The sequence below is a fragment of the Alligator mississippiensis genome, chromosome 1 (assembly GCF_030867095.1).
Source record: "Alligator mississippiensis isolate rAllMis1 chromosome 1, rAllMis1, whole genome shotgun sequence".
Taxonomy (NCBI): Eukaryota; Metazoa; Chordata; order Crocodylia; family Alligatoridae; genus Alligator; species Alligator mississippiensis.
The window spans coordinates 129,272,238-129,289,887 of record NC_081824.1 but is presented as its reverse complement, the minus strand read 5'-3'; the positions used below and the strand labels follow the sequence as shown (position 1 = coordinate 129,289,887).

Below are 17,650 nucleotides of genomic sequence, written 5' to 3'. Positions count from 1 at the left end.
TCCCACATTTTTGTCTTAAAACTCCAGTTCCTAGATTCACATGGCTACGTGAGAATTTCAGCTTCCATTTAAAATTCTTTTTCAAGTCCCTGTCATTGGAGAACAGCTTGCAGGTGTCACCAGCAGAGGACTTCAAAAAGCAGATGGAAAAAAACAATTCAAAATATATTTAATGTGCTCTCATTATTTTGCAGGATGGGATCATGCTTACTGATCTTTAAATTTTTGGGGTTGCCTATCTGGTGTTTTCAAAATTCAGAGATCCAGTCTTTAAACACCCTGAAGTTTAAATGTTCTCTGATTCTTTTGATTTGAGACCGTCTCTAGTTCTGGTGCATGTCACTAGTGACAGCTACTAGATTTCCAGTTAATGGCAGTTGAAAGGTAGGGTATAAATAAAGCATCCCCCAAGCTCAAATGCATATTTTCATTAAAAAAATAGAAGTTGGGCTGAAAATCTTATGAGATCAAGCTCATGTATAAGGCATCTGGTATTTCTTATTCCTTGTCAGAAGTATCAAAATGAATCTCCTCTCTCTCTCAGGGGAGTTTGGCTCTAGGAAAGAGAAGAGATATGAAAATGTAACACTGTCCTTGTATCAAGGATAAAAATACCAGCCTCAAAGTGATTAAGGAGTAAACCCAGATTCATAGGTGAAGTAAGAATCAATACAATACACCAACCCACAATTCATACCTAAATGCTCCAGGGACTCATGAGGCAGGTAGGTTTAACATTCCATGGGTTTATCATAAAATACTCACTTGGCACATCTACACAAGATGCCCACTGTCCAGTTGTTACTGCGCAGTCATTTAGTACTTGCATAATTAAGTACTAAGTAACTGTGCAGTAACCAGCATTACTGCGCAGTAGTGTACCGGTCCAGTAGCCTAGTAATGTTTACTGCACAGTAGCTCATTACTACTGCACAGTAGCGTCACACATTGGCGACATGTAGGGGGTGCACGCAGGTGCATGTGCACCCCCTGAGCTTGGTGGTGCACCCCCTGAGAGAAGCACCGCTGACGCTGCTGGCAATACCTGCGGGTGGTCGCCACCCCCCCCCTTGCTGCCGACACCACTGGCCCTGTCTGTGGGCAGTCGCCAATCACCACTGCCAGCAGCAACTGCAGATGGTTGCCAACAACTGGTCAGCGCTCACCACCCCCGTCCACCTACTGCCGACACCGCCATGGCTGCCTGCGGGAGCTCCCCACTCGCTGCTGCCATGACCCCGCTGCTGTCGCCGCCGCCTGCGGGTGTTTACCATGCTCCCCCAACCTCCGGGGGCACACGTCGCCACTGGTGTAGCATCATGGTTTGTGCCCATCGACACTATTACGCAGTAGTAACAAACTATTGCTTAGTAAGCGGCTTATGTAGATGTGACCACTGTTTGGTTAACTGTTGGTATGGCAACTGGGGCAGCATCTTTGCAAATGCACTGCCATGAATCTTACAAACTAGTTATACTTTATATTGCTATTTTTCCAAGTCTAGTGCTTCCTTATGTAAGCAGTAAATATTAACCAGTAATGTATATATTCCCCAAGAGGGTCTTCTAAAAAGTTTAAGATAACCTGAAGGACCTGAATTATGGATGATCTGGTCCCCCAAGGCCCAAGTTAAACAGGAAGGAGCACTGAACAATGATTTTTTTTCTCTCAGGGAAATAATTCAGGAAGCTGTTCATTTGTGACATTGCATCTACAGTTATATCTAATAACCATGAGAACTTTTAAGGGACAAGCAAACACGGGACAAGCAGAACATAAATATTTCAAGATCAGATTAGCAAGAAAACAGCTCCTCCGCATCACAAAGGAGCATAGGCAGCATCACCACCCCTCAGACCATAGCGGGTGGGGGCAAGGGGTGCCTACAGCACATAGGCAGAGCCAGGCAAAGGTCAAGCACTTGAAGGGACAGGGAGATGGAGGATCTGTGTCACTGCAGCTGTCCCTGGCTGATGCGGGGTGGTCATGAATGGAGCCCCAGAGCCACTTCTCTCGGGGCTGCAAGAAGCAGCTGGGCAGGGAGCCAAGCTCCACTGGGGTCAGCAGCAGAGCAGCAGGGGGTGGGTTCCTACTTTCAGCATCTGCTTCCTACCTGCCAAGCCCCCAGACATCCACCACTAGCAGGAGGCAGGGACTGGAAGGAGGAACTCGCTCCCAGCCTCTGCTGTTCCTAGTTGACATAGGCACTGGGGGACTCCAGAGCTCCACCCTGCCTGCCCCAGACACAGGCTGTAGGGGTGCTGAGCTCAGCCAGGGGAAGCAGCAGCAGCACACAGGTTCCTTCTTGTAATGCCTGATCCCTGCCCAGAGGACCCATCACCCTCAGGTGTCCCTTGCTGGTCAGGAGCTGGGTTTGAAGGAAGAACTTGTATGCCACTGCCACAGGCTGAGCCTGGCACCCTGTGTAGCAGATGCTTCCTGTAGCCCACAGCTGAAGCATGATCAGGGAGGGGGGCAGGAGGGAGAGAAGTGGGCTCTGAGGCTGCTCCCATGCCTGTGTCAGCCAGGGACAGTGGCAGCTATGGGGTGAAGAGAGTTAGCATTCTGCTTCCACCACTGGGTCTCAGCCAGCAGGGCTCCCAGCTGGAGAGTAGCAGATGCAGGGAAAGAAAACCCTCCCATTGTCCTTCTGCCCCCAGGGCATCCCATGCAGCTCCACTGGAGCAGGACAGGAGCAGCTCTGGAGCAACCGCTGCATCTGGGTCAGCTGGAAGTGGGGGGAGAGAAGAAGGAATATGCATCTGCGCCTCACCATCACAAGTGAGCATGGGTGGCAACACCATCCTTCAGGCTATCTTTCCCAGAAGGATGAGGATGACTTGTGCTTGGCATGCAACCCTAGGAAGGGCAAGCTTAGGCTAGTGTTTATTTTGCCTTTTAACTATTCATGGAAGAGCTGCATTTCCCAAGCCAGTCCTATTTGAATAGTTCCCAAATATTTTTCCAAAAAGGAAAAACATCTTTTTTTCTTTCCCAGCCTATAAAAAAAAAGAAAGAAACAGTTTAGTTACATTAGAGGTGTTGGGCTTGTGCATACATTGGTGAAGATACTGAGGGAAAATTAAGCCAATGGAAAAGAGAGGCCGTCCCAATGCCTGATCAGAATTCTGAAACAATTCATATTGCAGCCTCCTTCCAAGGCCATTCAAACGTGGAGGTGAGGCGTCTAAGTCTCCTCAGCAGAGAGAGCATTGGATGACATCTTCCCCTGCCACTGATTTGTAACCAGATTCTCAGGAAAATTAATCAAGGTAGACCTGAAAGCGAGGAAAATATTGTATTTTTCTCACATGTAACTGGTGCCTGGGTCAGTCTGCAGGCCCCATCTGGTGCATGGGGCTGACAACAGGCTCAGGAGCACACTTGGCTCCATTGCTGCTGCTATTCAGTTACCACACAGGAAGTTTTTTTTCCCCCTTCAGGTTGCCCTTCAAAAACAAGGTGCATATTAAATACAGCAGGAGTGCTGTATGCAAGAAAATATGGTATGCCGTTAACACAAACTGTGGAAAAATATAGTGTGACAAAGCTTGATGCAATGGATTCTAAAATTGATTTGGTAAACTGCTGCCCTGATAGGCTTGACATTAAGAGTAGAAGGGCAAAAGGAAAAGTACAACTCATTGAAGATCATTTGTTACTCAGACAAAGTACAAAACTGCTTGAGAACCCATTTTAAGAGTTTGGGGCCAAATTTCTCCTTGGTGCAACTATTAATTATGGAAGATTTGAAGTCCCATTTCCCTACACTGTTGTAGCTGGATAGCATTTAGATCTCCATTACAGATCTCTACCTGCCTGCACCGCATTTCAGGCAACATTTTAAAGCCAAGCCCACAAATGGAGAACAGAATATGGCTCCATATAGGTCCAGGCATATGCACACAGAGCCAGCTGCAGGATGAGCCATAGCTGGCAACTGGCAAAGTCTGTGCCTCCCAGTATCTACTGACAGTCACCCTTGAGAGGTGTATGTGCTACTCTTCCTCCATATCACCTATACCACACACTGCAAGGTTTCCAGTAGACACACAAAGGTGAGAACATCCCTTCCTCATTATATTTTCCCCTTCTCTGCTTAGTGCCTAATATTTGCTCCATAATGTTTTGTTCTACTAGAGAATCTAGGTTCAACTCCCACAGACTTCACATATAACATGGGGAACTGATGCACAGAGAGGCTTTCTCAGTCTATAATACGGACAAAACAGTACTTCAAAAGGGCATCAAGAAGATAAATACATTTCAGATGGCAAGGCACTGAAATATGCAGTCCCATAAACAGAGTAAGCACCTCAACACATGCATTTGTAATTCTACAAATCAGCAGTGGAACTGCACTATCAGATATTTCTTTCATCAACCTGTACCTTTTCTTAGCAAGAGGGACATTCCCACACAAAATGGGAAAATGCCCAAGATGCTGATGCAGTAAGTTATAGTCTGCTTGTTTGCTTTGTACATGTATGTTTTATAAACAGTAGAGGGTTCTCATATAAATCTCTTCTACATTAATTTCTTACCCCAGGCCCATTATTAAGTAAGTATGCAATGAAAATTTAACCTCTGCCAAGGGCTATTCAAGAGCTTTAGAAATGTTTCTAGAAGGCAAAGATGATTTAAGTAGATTTAATATATCAAGGTACTAGGATGAAAGGTCTGAGTTCATTGCATAATAAAAATCTATGACCCAAAACCTGCAGTCCTTAAATACATTTTTATAAATGAGTGTCCAAATATAGGCTTATCATTCAACTGGCCTTTATTCTAAGTTAATAACGAATCCTAATTTATTAGCCAATGAGGCTCTAAACTAAAGTACAAAGACTAAAAGCTGAGAGGGCTTGGAGATTCCTTCTAAGAACAGGAACTAGAAACAAGAGATAAAACCCTACTATTCTAGATTAGCTTAAACAGCAGTTTCAGGGCAATTTCAGAATTACTCTGTGCTACTGACACACATTCCTATCATTTGATGACCTGATACAAAAATCTTGCAGTATGGGTCACACTCCAAACTCGTTCTCTTCAGTGCTTCAACTTTTGTACAGATTTTCATTAGGGCTGTGCAAAGCTTCAGGTGGTGATTCAAATCGAAGGAGATTCGGCCTGATTCAGCGGCTGAATCTCTGAATCCAAATGAAATCAGAGGACCAATTTAAAGGTCCGAATCGATTCAAAGTTCTCCGAATCTTCGGAAAAGATTTGGAGAGTTTCAGTGATTCAGGCAGTCCCTGGTGGCTGCAGCAGGGAGCTGCAGATGACTCCAAACTGGTAAGTACTAGGGGTGGGGGAGGGGAGTGTGGGGACCATGGGGGGGGGAGCCCTGCCAGTCCCCCCGGCCCTCCCACTCCCCCAGTCCCTCCCAACCCCACCGTGGTTACCCCCACCCACCCCAGCTCGGTACTTTAAAGAAAAGCCCCAATGCTCACCAAGTGCTGCCGGACAGGGAGCGATCCCTGCTGCCCCCCATTAACCTGTGCTGCGTGGGGGGCTCTGCCATGAGGCCCCCCAACGCCTCCCCCGCTCTCTCACCCCCCCATGGGTGCCCTGCCTGGGCCAGCTCCGGCCCTTTAAAGGAAAAAAATAACAACAACTGAGAAAAGCCCCGGGACTCACCGCTCCTGCAGTGTCCTTGCGGACTCATGCAGAGCCCCCCTTGTGGCACAGGGCAATGGGGGGCATCAGGGATGCCCCCCACCTCCTGCCAGCAGAAGCTATGAGTCTGGGGGGGTTTTCAGGTTTTTTTTTTCCTTAAAAGGGCCGGAGCTGGCCTGGGCAGAGCACCCGTGGGGGGGGGGAGGAAATCAGGGGCTCATGCAGAACCCCCCATGCAGCACGGGGCAGCAGAGATCACCCCCCACCAGGCAGCACCTTCTGAGTTGGGGCTTTTTTTTTTTTTTTTTAAGTGCCGGGAGCTGGGCCAGGCTGGGAGAGCGGGTGGGGGATGGGGCATGTGATTCGGAGATTTGGCTGGTTCAGCAGCAGAATCTCTGAATCAGATTCAGCCGAATAGAATTGGGACAGCAATTCAAATCACCGAATCGAATCACTGTCTCTCGCATCGGCCGAATCTGAATCCAAAGCAAATACTAGCTGCTTCACACAGGCCTAATTTTCATTCTAGTAATGTTACCTTTGCAGTAGATCATCTGGTGAGTATTTTTAAGAGGTGCTTAAGGGAGGAAATGGTGTGGAGAGGAAATCAAAAACTGAAAGCTGCATATAATGTGTGTCATTGGTACTGATAGTTTTCTATCTGAATCACATTTTTATGCCTTTTACTTCATTAAAGGACAACTAAAAGTTTTACTTGTCCTTTAATGAAGTAAATGGCATAAAAATGTGATTCAGACAGTGCCATACCTGTTTCCTTAGGTTTTACCACAGTATGTAAGAATCTATTCCAGAGTTCCTTGGGTCATCAAGCCAGAAAAAAATTCCCCCCTATACATTATGGGCCATTATATTTAACCTGGTTTTAGTTGTACTGACTAGGGTGTGGTGGTCGAGTTGTTAAAAGCATCTTGCTACTGCTCCGGTCCTCCTCTGGGTATAACAGTTCTAAATCTCTTTAAGACATTTTTTCCAGCCATCGGTACACAATATTCAAACCTCAACTGCTACACATTGATTGCTTCAGAGAAAGAATGAACAGTGAAATATTTGACAACAAACACCACTACAACAACCTCTTCCTCTCAGAAAGAAGGGCCACAGAATCTCTAAGATCCAATCATCAAATAGTAATAAAACCAGCACATTAAGCAGCAGGTACAGTTATCCTTAACCATGAAGACTACATAAAAGAAGCCAACAGAAAACTCTCTGCTAATACCCACTATAAAAACTAGAGGAAGATCCAACTCCCCTTTTCACCTCAAAACCACCATTACATCATTTCCTGAACTACAAGAAAAACTTAAGATCCTGATCCCTCCACTACCTAATCAGGGACTTTTTACATGCTCCCTAAAATCCACAAACAAGGGAACCCTGGCAGACCTATCATTTCCAACCATGGAACCCTAAAGAAAGAAATACCAGGTTTCATTGAATCCATCCTAAAACCGCTCATCACCCAAACACCAAGTTTTATCCAAGATGCAACAGACTTCCTGCGAAAACCACCTTCCCAGTAATACCCTCCTAGCCACCATGGATGTCACTAGCTTATATACCAACACCCCACACCAGGATGGCATCCAAGCCTGCCTCACATATCTACAAGAACAAGATTACAGCTCAGAGTACAGACTTGCTCTTCCTAATTTCCAGCTATTTACTTTTTCACAGACTGCCTCTTTTCTACCTCGGAAAATTACTACAGCAGTCTCTTACTTACTTTTGGCTTTCCCCGCACCTCATTTCTCCCCCTCCCTTCCCTTCTCTACCTTTTGTTTTCCTCCTTTCTACCTATTTACATTCTCACTGACATCCAGTCACACTTTTAGCTTCTTTCATTCCTTGGAGATCTCAGAACAGCAGAGACTTCCTATGCCTGAAACGGTGTTTGTGCCCAAAAGCTTACTAAGAACTTTTTTCCAACTACTCAGTTGGTCTAATAAAAGATATCATGAAGATATCATATCCAGCCAAAGAACCTGGCCTTCCAGCCATCAAGTCATTTGTGTCTCTACTGTACCCCCTCCAGCACTTCAGCTTTTTTTTTTTTTAAGATGTTGATAACAGTACTAAGTGCAGCATTCCAGGATACATTTTACTTCCCAATATGGCATTGGTGAAAGTTCTGCCCTGTGCCTACTCACCTATTTATTTTAAAATAATCATACTAGCCCTTTTTGCCCTGGCATCACAGATTTCCTCCTCTCGTGTTTGCCATCTTTACAATTTACTTCTGCAGGCAAAAAAGTGAAAGGAGTCTAACTGAAAAGTTTTCAATGAAAGAAGGCTTAGGGAATAGCCAGTTGCCTAGTTTCCCTCTCTTGCACAGGAATTGACTTACTTGCTCCCATGGCCTCAAAAAAAAAATGGAAATAAGTTTGGCTGGAAGCAAAAACCTTACATTTTCTTACTATGACCAAGGCATTCTGAGGAGGGGGTGTAGAAGATTCCACACTGCTTCGGTGCTAAATAGTTCAGTAAAGAAGGCAAACATTACATGTAGAATAATGCAAGAAGTATATCCTTGAAAACCAATGATCCTCTTGCTGGCAGCTTTCCCTTTGTAGTGGAGATGCACAGTAATAGCTAAACAAAAACTCTGCTACAGTGTGCATTCGTTATGGAACCAATTCCATTCAGTTCATTAGCTATTTTAAAGGCAAAGGAAGTTTGTTTTGCAGCCAAAACTGGCCCTTTTTATTGCAAGCTGTTTAGTTAAGGCACAAAAGAGCTTGGCTTGCAAGACCTGATTTCTAGTTGTTTCAGTAACAGCATACTATTGGAATGCCTCCTAAGCACAGTTGAAAGCCAAGAGCACCCAAACAGTACAGGTAGGTAAAACACAAAGATATGGTAAGTGAATGGGTGGATTCTTCAGTATTGCCAACTCCACCATGTTAAAAATCAAGAGACAAACTCTTAAAAAAATCAAGAGATTTGCTTGGTAAATCATGAGGTGCCATTTTTGAAGTACAAGTCAATATAGATATAGTGACCGTTGGTTTATAAATCCTATTGGAAACTTATTTAACTTCTAATAGGCCAGAGTCGTATATAAAACTATATTACTACAACTTACAACGCTCTAGAAAAAAAATTAAGAATTCCTACTTGTTACGATTAGGACGACATATGCCAGACTGTTGTGCGATTAGTAGGGCTGTGCGAAACGGCACTGTTCCATCCCGACTTCAGTTTCAAGGTCTGGATGGAACAGCGTTTTGTATCAAATATAATTTTGAGTCAAAACAGCCTCAATGTTTTGCTTCATTGAAACAGTGAGGCTGTTTTGACTCTGTTTTGACCATTTCGCCAGCCCAGAATACGCCCAGAGCAGCGAGGCAGCCCAGCTGGGCTGCCTTGCGACCCCCTGCACTAGATCGCACTAGGCTGTCTTCCAGCCCCCTGCCAGATCTTGCGCCGGGGATGGGAAGTCAGCCCAGCTGGACTGACTTCCCATCCCCAGCGCTATGGTCGAAACGTTTCAACTTTCAAAACATTTCGACCAGCCTCATTTTGTTTTGAGGCTATTTTGATGGCCTTTGTTTCATTTCGATTTTGCTGTTTCGACCTCGAAATGAGTCGGAACAGTTTCAAAACAAAACAGCTGTTGAAATTTCGCACAGCCCTAGTGTTTAGCACTTTCCAGACACAGAAACAGTGCCCAGCAGGTGAGTCCGTGGAGGGGAAATGGGGGGGATGGGAGGGGGCAGATCAAGGCCTCCATGGTGAAGAAGGGAGTGGGGTTGGGTTGGGTTGTGTGACATAGCCATGGATGGCTCACCCACAGATGCGGGGGGGGGGGGCACAGAGGTGTGCAGCTCCCTGTCTCTGTGCGCACCCCTGGAGGAGGCATGTGCCCCTTGGATTTGTGTGTAGGGCAGAGGCAGTCTGCCCATTGCGGTCTGGGTCTCTGCACCCTGCTGCCTTTGTCTTGGGAGTTGCGCGCTGGCCATACCACACATCCCCTGCTCGCCCAGCATTAGGAGGCACATCATGGGTTCGTAAGGCTCCCAGGGCACAGGCAGTAGGGCACAAAGCCCGGGCTCACAGTAGGCATGCCCCATGCACGAATCTGGGGGGCACATGCCCCCATGCCTTCCCCAGGGATGCACACAGCAGCGGGGAGCTACTCCCCACAACCAGCGCCTCTGAACAAGTTGCCAGTGGCTCTGTCGCATGAGCTGCCCCGGCCCCCATTCACCCCTGCCCCCCACCACTTCCCCTCCCAGACTTACCTGCTGGGTGCTGCTCTACACTTGCCAGAAGAAAAATCCCGAGATTTGAGAGTTCTATTGTGAGATCATGAGTCAGACTTCATTTATTTAGAAATCACAACTCGCAATATTTTGAAAGAGTTGGCATTATTGATTCTTTTCCACCTTACACCAGAGAGCCAAGAGTAACTGTATTAAAGAGAAAGAAAGGAGAATCAGACTCTAGAATTCCCCAGGCTAGTTATACCAGCTGCAAAGAAAGGCTTTTTAAAATTCATTTTTGCTTACCACCACTTTGAGAGAGAAGCATTTTCAGCACTGGCTCTCCTGTGTTCACACACTGGGCAAAATAGCAAGTTATTACTCTTGATTTTAGAAATGCATGGGTTATCTCTTACAGACTGTTTCTAAAGAGATGATAGCATTGTTTCCAGCAACACCTGCAGTGTGCAGTTCAAGAAAGCACAAAGGATGCAATTAAGGCTGAAAAGAGCAATTACCCCTTTCTGGCCAATTAACATTTAGTGACCTTGTACATAATTTTTACTTATATTTTCAAGTAGTGCCACTCACTGCTTGTAAAAAATAAAAGACAGTCATTATGTTACCTATATGTTTGTAATTTGGTATATTTTCAGTCCTGCTATACTTTATCACAGTACTGGAGAGTTTACCAGACTTAAAAATAAATCTTTATAGACCCAAGCGAACTTGAAATAGCAGAACACGCAGGGCATTCAGCTCTGGGGTGTGATTCTAGATATAAGACAGCTACACATATATGGATAGCATATATAGATACTCTGAATTGTGCAGAACTCTCTGTAGAACCCATCTATAGAGCAAATCTATAGATTCAGAATTTGCACATCTATAGAGCCCATCTGTTATAGGCATGTGAATAAATAAAGTCTGGAGCTTAAAGGGAGTTGCATTCATGCAAGGGGACTTTGTTTTGAAAAAAATTCACCCCACAGGTTGAGTCTGAACATCACTCAAGTCACCTGCACTGGAGAGGTTCTTACTGCCAACAGTTCACCAAAATCTATTCATTGGGTATTGACAGACACATGACATTTCTGTTTCCTGTAAAAAATGTTGAAGACAAGGGATGGACTTCCACAGAGAGTCCTTTTCAGCACTGAGTAAATAAGTAATGCATTTCAGCACAAAACAACATGACCGGATTTTTAACTGCAAAGATTAGTGAAGTCTAACACACAAAAAGGCCTTATGAGTATTGGTAGTAAGTTAAAGGTTTGCATCTGAGTTTGTCTTCTCTAAAACTAATAGAAAAGGACAACAATCTACAGGCAATCAGCATACTAGGAATGCATTCTAAGGAGTCACCTCTTGTCAAGTGACTTTAACCATGGTGCTGATCCTCTTGAAGGCTAACATCGCACTTCTTTGAGACCTGGAAGATTTTCACTGACATGGCTAATGTAACAAATAGGAGAAGGTCAAGGGCAAAATCTTAAACTATATTCACCATCTTCTTCACTGGGTGCAGGATTTCACCTCAAGTTTCAACTTCTATCTTTGCTGTAAAACTCCTTGGAAAGCTAAAGATCTAGATTGTGACACCAAACGGGGTAAGACCTAAACCTGGAGATACTGTAAACCCAAGTTTAACATTGACTAAAATTGTTGTTCTTCTTAACATTTACCAAAATTCCTTACACATGCTTGGGAGGTAAAAAAAAAAAGGCCCATTAAAAAAGAAATCAGTACTGGCATTCCTTCAGTTACTATGAGGTTTCCCGACTCCAGTCCTTAGGTTATCTTAGAGCACAACAGGAAAAATAAGCTTTATGTTCCTAATATTTCTAAGAAGAAAGCAGCAGAAAGCTTTCCTGAAAGAAACATTCAAACTTTAAAAGGAGGGATGAGGAATAGCTTGTCCTTCTTTGTACTGGAAAAAGCTCTCGTGGTAACAAGAACTGTTCAAAATTGTCTTCGTAATGTTTTTTTTAAAGCTACTGCGTTATGGCTAGTTTACGCTGCGTTGATGGATATTCACCAATCCATTCCTTTGCTGTTTATGCATCCACATCACTTGTCAGTATATTCAGTAACAGTAGTTTTGTAAAATGTATATGCAACAAGTCACAAGTTGTTCCATTTATTTGGGTAAATATCTGGTAAATAAAATTGTTGATAAACATTACAAAATTAAATACATTTAAAAAAAGCTTGCCAGTATACATAAAATTCACAAACATGTACTTCTTTTAAAAATAAAATATGTTCAGAGCACCCTTGATAAAAAAAATGCCTGACTACTGTCATCTACCGGCATATGGTAGCTTATGGAGTTATCCTAGTTAAAGACATTTTCCAGAAGAGAGACACAATGATCTCTTGAAATAATTTTCTTCTTGCTTTCACAAATAACAAGGACTGAAAGCTAACAAGATCCCCCACCCCGCCCACGTTCCAACAACAGAGCTCTAAAACAAATGGTCTTTACCTGCTTCACTAAGAGAGGAATCTGTTTGGTTAAACCCCATAACTGAAGGCAAGATAACTGCTTTTAGTTTGTTTAGGTAGCACTTGCTTCCCCCCTGCTTCCCCATTATGAAGCATCTTTCAAAGGGTGATGTACATTTCTCTAAATATCACACCAGGCCCTTAGAAAGCAGGGCAGGAGTCAACAATGTTTTCCAGAAGGGGCCTGAATGACCCAGTTTGGGTCTGAGTTGGGCAGGCATGGGGACCCAGTCACCTCCACCACTTCTTCCCACTGCCTGACTATAGGTGCAGGAAGAGCTCCCCTCTGATGGAGCCCCTGCAGACTAACTGCAGCACAGTGAAGCGAGAGCTCCCTCAAGCCCTGGGTGCCCAGCTGCAGCACAGGCAGAGGCCCTCCGCCCCCTCCCTCTACCACCACTGAAGGCTGCCAAAGCTTCAAAGGCCAGATCCAAAAGGCTCCATAGGCCATAAGTTGCTGACCCCTGGAGTAGGTTAATACAATTCTAAAAACACCACAAGGTGGAGAGGAAATGATCTGGCAAAGCATCAGTCAATAAAATTATTCAAAGTCTACAAATTAAGCCCTTAAAAAATTCCCCATTTCTCACGTCAGTTTCCGACTAAGAAGATATGCCAAAGTTTTTCACTTTGCTGTTTTAAAATGTATTTAGAAGATGGTAGCACTCATTTCAGTAATCTATACTGTTGCTTTTTTCATAACAAATTTGCAATAACCACAATTAATAGTTTACTGTCACAAACTTTCCTTCCAGTCATGTGAAGCAGTATTCACAACCCAATAGTGTACGTACATACAAGCATGAGAAAACTTGACATCCATGAGTTAAATGTACAACCAACTTTAAAAATAAGTGTTACCAACTAGCTGCAAGGGAAAAAAAGTCTCCTAGCTCTGTAAGTTTATAAGTTCTTCTGATTGCTGCATCTTTTGCCATGAAGCGGTCACTAATTCCTGGATTCTTCCTGCTTTGATAATCCTCATGTGATATTTGACCAGCATCCAAAATGTTGGAATCTTTGATAAAAAAAAAACAACAGACCTAAAAAAAATCTTAATACATGAGAACTCCCTTGAATAAGAGTCAAAACTGAATGAAACAAAAAACGTTGCAGAGAAAGACAACTATTTTAATAAGGGTAGTCGAAGTCCCATTTCCCTTGCTGTCTGTTGTGGAATGCTAATGGCAAGTAGTTATATAGTTTTCTTTTGAGGGGGGCTGAGCTTCCTCATTCCTCTTATCCGAGTTAGCAGCTCTTTGATAAATTCCTGGAAGAAAGATTAGATACAATCAATATTTTGTTATCTTCCCCTAGCACCATGGGTTTATTATTTATTTAAGGAAGAATAAAGCAAACTATGAAGGTTTATCCTAAATGTAATAGTTGAATGTTCAGCTGGAATTTTCCATCCCATTTCCTGAAATCTCCGTGCACGCATGACATGCACACTCTCATCACATATTTGAAATGGAAGAAGCCTGCCCTCCAAGTGCACACAGGCTTAACTGCTACACATCATCTACTCTCTTGCTGCATTTACTCATGACAACCATAAAGTAGAGCAGCAGGGGCCAACTGTTTTGGCAGGCACACCACAAATTAGCCCCACACCTTCCCCAAGTGCTACTCCAATCCTTTTCCCTCTGCCCAATCAGCTGCTCTGTTTTCTGCTCCAGGCCCTGTACTTCGTGCCTGATCTGCTGCTGTACTTTGCCACTTGTCCTATTTACTGCTGTGCTGCCTTTCCCTTCCCTTATCTGCCACATGCCACACACAGCCTGCCCATGCCACTTGTATCATGTGCTGCAGGGTGCCAACCCCTGAACAACAGCACCTTCCTTCAAGAGCTAGAAGAGGCTCCCCATGTCAAGAGGCATGTTCTAAATATAGCAGGTTTTTGATGTACTTTAAGAGGATGGGTTTTTGCTATTGCTGACATTGTTTTAAGTACAAGATATTTTCTTCTTCACTCTCTTCAAATTTTGCTGTCTGTCCAAAACAAACAAACAAGAAGAAATTTATCCTTCAGGCAAAGCTCCAGATCAGACATAAACCCCAAAGAAGAGTATGCAAAGGGTACAAGCACAAAAGTATGAAGTTACATTGCAAGCCTTTTGTATAGTGGCTGCTACTGAAAAATTTCTGACAACTGTGCCATCTCTCCAAATGAGAAATTTATCAAAAAAAACCCTTCCCCTTCACCAAGACTAGCTCCACTTGGGTCAAAACAAGGAACACATTCCGTTAACTACCAGATTAGTCTCAAACTTAGGCCATTCTTAACACATTCAGCCAAATGACAGGAAGTCTCAAACCTTTGTCATAATAATTGATTTGAGGTATCCTTCCCCACATGAACTCCCACTTGTTCCTCTACAACTTTTGCAGAAGCAAGATTACCACTGGTTGGATTTTACTCAGTACTGACAAGGGTCAATCAAAACCTATAGCTAGATACAATGTGACTGACGTTAAAAGTTATAATAATATCCCATTACAGTACTACAATTAACATAAGGTAAATTCAGAATTATCCAATAATACAAAATGTATTTTTCACAATAAACAAAAGTTAGATTTGAAAAAAAAAAGGCAAATCTTGGTTTCTATTAACCTGAAAACTTATTGCCACTTGAGACATGGAGATAATTGTGTTTACTGATAGTGCCATATGCGGTGCTATAAAAACAGGCAGTTGCTGTAAAGGACCAGCACATTTGAGAGTCAGTTTTTCCATAACTCCTTTAAAATACTGAAACAGAATTTAGCAGTAAATTATGGATAAACTAGCCACGACAAAATAACTGGAGAGAATTCCAAAGGTGCACCTGAAAGTCCACAGTGGATCCAAGCCCATAACCTCCTTATTTTCTACCACCAACATTAAATAAATCCTTTGTTCAGTCTGTAACAAAAATATTTGCACTTCCTAGTTTAATTCCAGGAGGCTTAGAAATGCCAACAAACTAGTCCAGCACCCAAATGCCAAGCAAGAGTTTAAACGCGCACGCTGAAATGCTCCTAAACAAAATGCCACATAAACATATTTGTTATAAAAGTTCTGCAGTATGTGTACAAGTAGTCACTAGGGAAGAATCAATTTTACCTAGTGGACAACCAAAGGGCAGCTTGAAACTAATTCTGTGTTACCCACTTGAAGTGCAGAAGCAACTCAATCACCCCCTCTGGGTGTGCAAGAGCCACCATGAGAGGAACAGGGGAACATCTGCATGTCTCCAATGAGCAAACCTAGTCCTATAAGGGGGGGTACTTGATCTCCCAGATCAGGTAACAACCACTCCTGCACTCCAGTTGGGTGATGCAGCATTAGCTAGGTCTCAAGCTCCAGTTTGATTATCCATTAAGGGAGGGATGCTCAACCTGCAGCACAGTAACATCTGACCCCTGGGGTTTCCCACACATTCAAAAATTTGATGGTGAGGAAGCAGTGGTGCTACTCCCCTGTTGTTAAATTTCTGGAGCCATGGGGAGCCCTCAATCCCGCGTGCTAGATCAGGTGCCTCATCTTGGTATGCAGGGCTGACAACATGCAGAGCCAGGCAGGGGAGGTGGAGGCCACCAGGATCCACTCTTGGCATGCTGGGCCCCATCCCAGCACATGGGGCCAGGCAGGGTGGCATAGGCCCCAGGGCTATGCAGGAGTCTATCCAGCTGTTCAATCATCTCCATGTCACTCATTTGGCTTGCTGGGCCACAAGCTTGAGCACCACTTCAGTAGGGTGAAACAGAATTCTGCACTAAATGCATACATTTTAACTCAAGAGACAGGGCCAGTGTTTCTGGATGGATAACGTAATGATGCACGCAATATGCTTTCTCCTGCCAAAGTATGGTATGTCCACATTGGACTGGAAGTGCAATTGCAGCATGGTAAGGAATACCTACACTAACTAAACAACAGCAGGTAAGATGGTGTTTGCACATATTTCAATACAGGTTATGCCTGACTACTGGGGAACCTGGGTATATAATTTGGTTGCTAGACTTGAATGAAATCTGTGCTGCTGTTTCTGCATTGCTACTGAGTAATCTGTATCAAAAGTTAGTGTGTGAGTAGGCATACACGTGTTCCATAACACTTCCCATCTGGACTGCAGACAAGGCCTTAGAAGAAGGTTGATGGGGAACCAGACTTCATAAAACCTGGAATCTACTTCTTCCTCAGCATAAGTACGTTTCCATGGTTACAAGCATCTGCAACACCATCTACTTCACATCTGTAAAGATGAAGTACACTACTTACACTCATACTGGGGACACAGAAGAGAAGAAAAATTCACATCTAAAAACTCATTCTATTCAGGGCATTGTACACTGCATCTCTATGATCCTTTCATCATTATAAAAGCTTGCTAAAAAAGGATGACGATAATGGGCTAAATGGTGTTTGAAGGACAGAAATGCTCCCTTCAGGATGTTTGCTTTCAATACTCTTATAAACATCTGTGTAAAATGTAATGAATTATAGAATTAAAGTGAACTGAGACTCTTTTAAAAAAAGAAAGTACGCTACACAATCTGCAGAGCAGCCCAACAGTTGGCCCAATCAAATATTATATATTATATATAAAACTTATAAATACAAAATACTTTGGGCCAGTAGAGGAAAGATGGGGGTAACTTACACCCACAATTAAAAGCAACCAATTTTCAGGAAGCAAAATCCTGAAGACAGTCCCTGCTGAACTATGGGCTGCTGGAACCAGCTGTAAGCGATGCCATTTCTAGTTCTGGTTTTAGTGTGGCACTAGAGCAGGGTAAACAGTCTGTGTGCAGTGCCCAGGGCTTCTGCCATTGTTCTTTTAGTAATATCACATCCCATTTGTAGTGTGCAAAACCAGCCATTTATTTGCCTTTTATGCTAGAATTTTCACTTGGAATTATCTTGAAACTTCATGAAGGACAAGAAAAAATGGTTGGTTTAAACAAGAGCAAAGGCAGATTTAGATTAAGTCTCAAGGGAAGTGGGGTGGGAAGGCAGGGAAAAAAAACCCCAGCTTCCCAATTGTGGCAACCGCTAATTCTCCTGGATCACGGTGTATGCATGAGGGCCACCCAGACCTTCGATGCATATGCCCAAGCAGGAATTTTTGGAGGAGTGGAGGCTGCCCAGACTTTCCATCCTCCCTTTAGGCCACTGAGACAGAATCCAAAGACTAGACTGAGTCCAGATGTTTGGTGCCTCCACAGCCATAGTTATATAAGTGTCTGGAAATCAAACCCAGGTCTCCTGTGTGGTAGACAAGGATTCTACCACTGAACCACAGGGG

At 43.7% G+C, this 17,650-nt stretch overlaps 1 protein-coding gene across 1 annotated transcript in view; it reads right to left on the bottom strand.

Annotated features, from left to right (window-relative positions):
* Positions 1-11,972: 11,972 nt before the first annotated feature.
* Positions 11,973-17,650, bottom strand: part of PPP1R14C (protein phosphatase 1 regulatory inhibitor subunit 14C) — a 70,589-nt gene continuing 64,911 nt past the window's right edge. Inside the window, exon 4 of the mRNA XM_059713988.1 lies at positions 11,973-13,626. Coding sequence (XP_059569971.1) covers positions 13,552-13,626 — 75 coding nt within the window. The 3' untranslated portion in view covers positions 11,973-13,551. The remainder of the gene's footprint in view (positions 13,627-17,650) is intronic.